Raw genomic sequence first — 7,989 nt, forward strand, 5'->3', positions numbered from 1 at the left:
AACTCTGGTGGTCTCTGTCATTGCATAAGATAAATTCTTGTTGTGGTTCCACACAGTATCTGCCACCAGAACCATTAACTTTGTACTTACAGTACATGAATACAGTATCTATAGAATATCTAGATCGGGACCGCCTCTTTTAAAAACCTTTATATGGCCACGCTTGACTTATTATTCTTGTTGGCATGCCTGGCTGAAAAAGTAATCCTAAGTGTTCTGTCAGTGTTTAAAGGGCTCTTGATTGGTATTTCTTTAGGAAAGCCAACAAATTTGAGTCCTTAGATTAGCAAAAACTGTGTCTCCACTGTATTACTGTAGAATACATTAATGTACTGCCAGCTATACTCTAGAATCTCAAAGATCAGCATTTATGCATAATAAAGTAGTGAAATAGCAACTCATGCTGTATAAAAAAGACTATTACCCAAGCAGTTCTTACTGCAACATGTTGCATCACAGTGGGGTGTGGGTGCACTTGGTTTAAAGCCCTTTTAAAGGCCTCCTTTTAGCAAAGGAGCAGATTTGGCTCTTAGTGATAATCCCCTTGCATGAAGAGATGGCAAACATTAGAAGGGATATTTAGTCTGACTGTTGAAACTAGGTTACAGGGATTGGGAAAGGTGCCTAATTATAGTGGTTGCTATATGAAAAGTTGTGTGAATATGTCCATTTGTGTGCAGTCTTGCACACCAAACAGCATAAGGAAATTGTTTAAAGTGCCTATGGCATGCTTTTCTGTGTTTTCTGACTTATCTACAATGATACAATGATAAATTATCATCTTCAATGTGACTGAAAGCTCAAAAAACTAGGTGTACCTACTGTATGTTGTTGTACTTCTATGCAGAAGCAGCTCCGTTTATACAAATCTCACAAACTCTCAGTGACGAGACTTTTCTTCCAGTTATGTAAAGTCTTACACAGTAGTTCGTGGATTTCCTTGAATGGTCATGATTTCAGGCAGCTGTGCGTTCATGTGAGTTTGCCTGACATCCACCGGTGCCACTGTAAAGGCAGAATTTTTCAACTTTTTTGGGGGATATATTTTACCTCCTGTCTGCACTGTGACCTGAGGATTTTGTATTTGTCATTAACAAATACATCTAATGGCGTAAAAGAATGTAACAAGAAAATGAGGTCCTGTGAGCAAAGGTTTTTATCTTAGGTGTAACACAGAATGAAAAGTGCAAATATCAGACGCCAATGAAGACCAAGTATTTCTTGTTGAATACTTACACTATTAATATTATACTATTAATGTGAACACAGTGTATAATGCTTTTTCATAACATAAAAGTCAAAAGTATATTGCAAGTTGAAGAAATTCTTCCTTTATTATGTTACAAGCTTTGTGTGCTTGTTTGCACGAATTGCCAATATGCATGTTGAGTTTCTGAAAATGCCCTGACCATTGTGCTGCTCCTTACTGCTGTGTGTGTGTGTGTGTGTGTCATTTTGATTATGAATTTTTGCATATTGTACTGTTGCACTGTAGTTGCTAAGTAATAAAATTTACAGTAAATCTAATATAGAGAAAACAGTTCCTTTCTAGTCTGCATAGTTATTAAAAACAAAAGAAATACATCAGCTCTCACAGGCTTTGAATTCCATCTACAGATATAAAATAAAATACCATGGGAGCATATTGTATTTATTTTTGCATTAATTTATTTTTACACTCAATAAATCAGCGGTTTCTCTCTCCCTTGTTTGTTTCATCTCTGACTGCTGACCTGAATGTTTGACCTTGACCTTTAATGCCTGCGAAGAGCATGCAGCATGCAGCCTCCTCTGACGCCGTGAACCAGATGACATTCAGCAATGCAGATGCCCAGTGTCACAACTCTGACCCCCTGCACAATGTCAAACTGCAACTTAACCACTCCCAATCTCTGTTTCTACCTGAGAATGGCAAGGTATTCACCTGCAGACCACATAAACACACACAAACAAAAAGGAAATGCAGGTAAACATAAACAGAGAGAAACAAATTTTCACAAAAAAACATTGCACTTGTAATGTACATGCACATATACAGACAAATGAACACAGCTGACACTTCCTTCCTGTCCAGAAAGAAGCTTTTGACACACTCATGTCCTATCTTTCAGCTGGTCCACCAGTGTAGAGATTACTCCTGCAATGTGACCAACATCATCATGGAACCTCCATCTCCTCAGAGTTCCCCAGATAGTGATGGCTGCACACCGGTGAGACCACACTGCCTTTTACTTTCTTAATGATTATACCTGTACATGACAAAATTTCATTTTATTATGAATGTAATGTAACAGTTAAGAATTTAATATAATAGAGAGATAGGTAGAGTGGCTATAAAACTGGTAGCTCTGGTTCTTTATCTTATCAGACAAAACAATATGTCAGTTAGTCCAGTCCCAGTTTGCTGCCCACTGTCTTTATTATATCGTACTTGACATGTACTGTATAGTAAGTAAGTACTTTATAGTATTAATTCTATGCTCTTGCATCTTAAATGGGGCCACACCACAGTGGGAGATTTTAGAGCAGCTCCCCTCCTGCTATTTTCTGAATGATGCAACAGTCAAGTTAAATGGGTTTGCTCAGGATGCAGTATATTACAGAGAGGAAAAGCCCTCTGCTGTACTTTGCTGTTAACAGCTTGTCCTCACGTATGTACTCTCATTATTCAAGCCATTGTTGTCTCCTCTGAGTGATAACATTAGTGTGACAGTTTGACTATTAATGCTTGAATACACCAGTTTTTAATCAACTTTAAACTCTTATAATGTGACCTCAGGAGTTGGAGAAGGCAGGCCTCTTGAACAAGACAAAGATTGCAGAAGGAGGCCGGAAACTGAGGTGAGGTTCACAAAGCTGCCCCCATTAAAGACAAAAACCTTTTTTTAAATTTGCATCTGTCTTTATACATTAAGCAAATGAAAAACATGTTTTGGGTTGCAGGAAAAATTGGAGTCCATCCTGGGTGGTGTTAGTTGGGAACAGTCTAGTTTTCTTCAAAGATCCTAAATCACAGACACCTTCCAGCTGGGTAAGAGCTCAAACAAACCCTGTGTTCATTGGTTTCAGTTCCAATAATGTCTTTGCAATAAATCACTTGGTTTTTGTTCCAATATATCACAAAAGAAGGATGGAATGGCGGGTGGATGGAAATCATTACTGCATGAAGCTTTAAATTTCTTGATTACAAAATCCTCAGCTAATACGTCGTATGAGCCACTTTATAAATTCAGATGTTATATTTTTCACAGGGTGGATTTCTAATTTTAAAATTAAAAATTAGCTGACTCTAGTCCATTGCACAAAGACCAAAAAAGAAGCTTGTAGCACACCCACACCGAAGGTGACCACAAAGTTGTTAAAAGCATTTCCGTTCATTTTTCACTTTCCCCTCATGGGCCAATGCAGTAAAATGACACATTAACTCTTCTATTAATAAAATACGGAACCTTTTGTGTGTGAAAGGTGCGAAAATCACCAAAACTCCATTCTTAGACATCTACATCAGTTGATTCAGCCAACTGAACATTAGAAGATGCTTTTAAGAAAATCTGATTTTTTTTTTTGGTGCATACCTGCTTATCCAAAACAGAAACCAGGAAACAGTCGCCCCGAGAGTAGTGTGGATTTAAGAGGAGCACAACTGCAATGGACCAACGAGCTGTCCAGCAAGAAGAATGTCTTCAAGGTGAGAAAGAAGGGGAATAACTAAGAGAAAACCAAATTAAAAGAGTCTTTACAAAGCCTTATGAGCTAAAAATATCTCAAAGATACACTTGAATTAACTGTTGAGAAATTCAACAACTTCTTACTTATTAGATATGAACATAAAATGTTAAAATGTTCCAACTTCAGTGACTGTTTCATTTTTTTGTTTAAACACTGCCATGAGCTGATATACAGGGAGAATATAGATAAGTAGGTAGGTACTTTATTGGGAAATTTCAGTGTTTCAGCAGCAATGGAGAACAAACAACATGACACCATGAGAACAAGCATCGCACACACATCCTGATAATGTATGTATATATATATATATATACTGTACAATAAATAGCAGAACTAGGAATTTTATTTCTGATAGTGGAGGTTGTTTTTGGTGAGGGAAGTAAATTTTCTTTTGCTCAGTTACTCATCAGTGAGGAAGAGGAAGCAGTAAAGATGAATTCTCCAGTGAACGGCAGCACTTTAGGTGTAACTGCAAGTGCTGCACTGTCTTTAGAATCAAGAAATGTTGGACTAGTGAGGTTAACAACTGCTACCTATTGTTGACATAGGTTGGCAAAGTGGTGTGAAACATATATACTTAAATCCTCATTGTTGGAGCTTTGGGCCCAGTTCATCATGCATTAATACGATTGGTTAATGTTTGTGTTTCAGCTGAGAAAAAAAAAATTCCTGCTGCAGTCGGAGACGGATTCTCTGATCAGAGAATGGTATGACACCATCCAGAATGTCATCGACAGGCTGGTGAGACACAAACACACACGCAGTTGTACTTTCAATTTACCCCTTCTCTTATAGTGGCTAAAACGGGTTCTTGTTTCAATCCAGATAATGTCATACCCTCTGTGTATAATGTATATGATCTCCACTGCCTTTTACCAGAAATCAGAAGTTTTATTTTAGCTCATTACAGATATATAGATACACAGTATGTCAGTCAGTAAGTAACAAGATGTTACAGTGATTTAAAAACTGGACATAGTTTGTCCACAAGAAAACTGAAATGACTTGCTCACATGTATTTTGGTCATGAGTATAACATTACCAAATTCATGGGATCCTTCTCCAGACTGTTTCTGTTACAGTATGTGTTTTTGTTAAAGCTGTGCTAATCAATATTTTTTTTGTTAACAATAGATCAAATTACAGTGTGAAAAGTATCGCTCATAGTAGCAAATCTAGAGAGAATCATCATCTGACTCTGCAGTCTTCATGAGCTAGACTGTTTTGGTTCATTATCACAATTACACGTAGCACCGTTCTCAGTGACATCAGGGTGCTGGTTTTAGTAAAAGACAAGGCTAAATAAAAACCATTGTACTCTCTCTATTCAGTAACAAATGGCAGGCAGAGTCAGGGGCCAAGTGGCCAACACAGTAGAACATTTAGCCACTAAAGAATCATATATTTGCATCAGGAGTTGGTGGAGACCAAAACAAAACTAAAAGGCAAGTGAATGTTGAACTCACTACATGGGCAGCAACATGACTCTAAATGAAAACAAGTGTAGGCTGAAAATTTTTAGTTGATTTTTTTAAACTTTAAAATATAAATACTGACTCCAAAACTCTGCATCAGTTGCATCTTTTTTTTTTTTTTTTTTTTTTTTGGTGTTCTGCAATGTGTAAATGTGTTTCCACTTCTGTGCTATAGTTTTGAAGTTTTGAGAATCCAATTTATAATGTTTGGATATGATGAAATTAACAGTTTCCCTCCTCCTGCCTTCCAGGACCGTGAAAACCCATTAGACAATGTCCTTCTGTACTCTCTGAGGAGAGCTGGCAGTGTAGAGATGTTGGACCACAGTGGAGACGAGGATGAGACGAGAAAATCACGTAAGTTATCACCACATTATGCCTCACATCACTCCGTCCTGACTTCTTCATGTGACCATCACACACAACCGTCACAGCCCTTCACTCCAGTTTACTCGAGCCTTTTACTTCATCAATCATCACTTTTTTTTTTCTTCAAAATTCCATACAGGCCTCTTACATCCTTCCATCATTTCCTCCATCCTCTCCTCCATTCAACCTACATATATTTTCACACGGCCTCCATGGCAAATAATCCTCCCATCAGTCCTGTCTCACCTCCGTTGTCGTCCAGCCCTCCCGCTTTTCATTCTCACCACCATCCCCTCTCATCTGCTCTCCTCTCCCTCAGCCGAACACTCGACACTGACCTCCTGGTCCACTCCCTCCTCCTTTCCTCCCTCTGCAGTCCCTCGCTCATCATCTAACCTGGAAAATACAGAAAGGAAGAGAGTGAAGACCCGGCTGAAGAAACTGATCCTAAAACGACCTACTCTGCAGGCTCTGCAGGAGAAAGGGCTCATAAAAGGTGAGATTTAGAAGTTTTAAGCTATTTAAATGCATGTGTCCCCTCTATTCAGTTATGGGTTTCATTGTATCAAGTGTGAGCTTACATTTTTGCTGGGAACAAAGTGAAATGTCCAGGTTTTCTCTTGGAGTGAACAGAAAATGTATCAGTGGATTAACTTAAGCTTGTAGCTCTTACATCATGTCTGTTATCTGAGAAAAACACATCTGAACACCCATAAAAATGTGGTCGTGTGTGTGTTTGTGTCCGTCTGCCATCGGTTTTCAGATCAGGTGTTTGGCTGTCGTCTGGAGATGGTCTGTGAGAGAGAGAAGAGCACTGTCCCTCGCTTCGTCAGACTTTGTACCGAGGCTGTGGAGCGGAGAGGTACAGACACTGCAGACAAACAGCCGGCTCCTGCTAATGTGATCCTCACCTAAAAGCAGGCGCATGAGAAAACACCCTCAATCCTGTTTTGACAGCAGTTCTGCACCTGCTATTCATCTCTGTAAATCGTCAAAGAGAAATTTACAGAAAAATGTTTTTGATTGCCAGAAAAACTTTGGCTCAAACACACAAATTAAGAGAAGGCCTCATGACAGCTGCCAGCCAGGGAGAGATCTAAATGAAAGAAAATGGAGTTCTTTGGAAACACTGCTGTAAATAAATATTTAATTCACACTGATTCTGTTTTGACCGCAAGAGATTTAAAAGCTTGGTTTTTATTCATTTAAATATTTTTAGGGAGCAGATTGAGACATTTACATTCAATGATATAGCAGTGTGAAAAACAGTTCCTGGCAGTTCAGAATACAACAAACTGAACTACAATAGAACTACATAGTACCTCAAGCAAATAGGGAACATATATACTGACTGGCCAAACCAGTAACACATACAGGGAATGTACAAAGACCTTAACTAAATAATCTACCAATAAACACTAAACAGTCTGCTAATAACTTAATATTTTTATTAAAAGTAAAAAAAAAAACAACAAAACATGACAAGTTAAGTTTTAACATGAAATAGAAACAAATGAACAATATATTTCTCCCAAATCCCCCCTTCCTGTATTGGGCATTTGGTGCAGTCCAGGTTTAGTGGGAGGTATTTAAGCCCGCTGCCGCCTCAGTCCGATCTTTTGGTCTGGATAACCCCTATCCCTGGGTCAGAAACATGGTAACTTTAAAGAAAAAGAAAGCTTACACAAATTAGCAATGTGTTGGTGACATAAATTAATTGTGTATGTCTAAAACAAATATCAATTCAAATGCTGAGAATGTACCTATAACTTAAATCCACACATGTGAACAAAGAAAAATAAATGAAAGCAAGAATAAAAAACACAATACCCGACTAATTCCACGGCTGATGGTGGCTTAGGCCTTCATGTGGTGAAGGCCAAGGCTGAGGCCTTCACAGTCAGCTCTAAAGTGGGGCACGTTCATATCCACTGTATAATGTTTTTCTGGCAGGTCCACTGTTTTTACTCTGTGAATGGATTTTTTTTGCATATCGACTTGTATGAATTTTAATATGTTGTACATTTGTATGGCTGCCATCTTGGCCAAGTCTTCCTTGAAAAAGAGATCTAAATGTGACAAGGTGTGCTTTTATTTAATTCACATGTTTTTGGGGACTGATGCAGCAAAGCAAACTTCATAGGCACACTGATTTATTGATGTGGAGAGCATGTGACTGCCAGGGCCAGAAAACAATGAAATTATAACCTTAAGTCTCAGAAGATACAATATCTAGACACGCTCCTGGAGATCCTGTCTCTAACTAACACTGTGTGGTATACCTTATGTTGCAGGGCTGGACACTGACGGCATCTACAGAGTATCTGGAAACCTGGCAGTTATTCAGAAGCTACGCTTCCTGGTGAACCATGGTGAGGATAAAGGGGGGGGGGGGGGGGCGGGAGACACAGGGGGG

The 7,989-nt window shown here is 38.7% G+C and overlaps 1 protein-coding gene across 1 annotated transcript in view; it reads left to right on the forward strand.

Moving 5' to 3' along the window:
* Nucleotides 1-7,989, forward strand: part of arhgap9 (Rho GTPase activating protein 9) — a 40,704-nt gene that overhangs the window by 25,338 nt on the left and 7,377 nt on the right. Inside the window, exons 9-18 of the mRNA XM_020610193.1 lie at nucleotides 1,766-1,916; nucleotides 2,112-2,210; nucleotides 2,780-2,841; nucleotides 2,944-3,031; nucleotides 3,593-3,688; nucleotides 4,381-4,470; nucleotides 5,456-5,561; nucleotides 5,950-6,069; nucleotides 6,337-6,435; nucleotides 7,868-7,945. Coding sequence (XP_020465849.1) covers nucleotides 1,766-1,916; nucleotides 2,112-2,210; nucleotides 2,780-2,841; nucleotides 2,944-3,031; nucleotides 3,593-3,688; nucleotides 4,381-4,470; nucleotides 5,456-5,561; nucleotides 5,950-6,069; nucleotides 6,337-6,435; nucleotides 7,868-7,945 — 989 coding nt within the window. The remainder of the gene's footprint in view (nucleotides 1-1,765; nucleotides 1,917-2,111; nucleotides 2,211-2,779; nucleotides 2,842-2,943; nucleotides 3,032-3,592; nucleotides 3,689-4,380; nucleotides 4,471-5,455; nucleotides 5,562-5,949; nucleotides 6,070-6,336; nucleotides 6,436-7,867; nucleotides 7,946-7,989) is intronic.

This window comes from Monopterus albus, unplaced genomic scaffold (genome assembly GCF_001952655.1).
Source record: "Monopterus albus unplaced genomic scaffold, M_albus_1.0 scaffold1.1, whole genome shotgun sequence".
Lineage (NCBI taxonomy): Eukaryota > Metazoa > Chordata > Actinopteri > Synbranchiformes > Synbranchidae > Monopterus > Monopterus albus.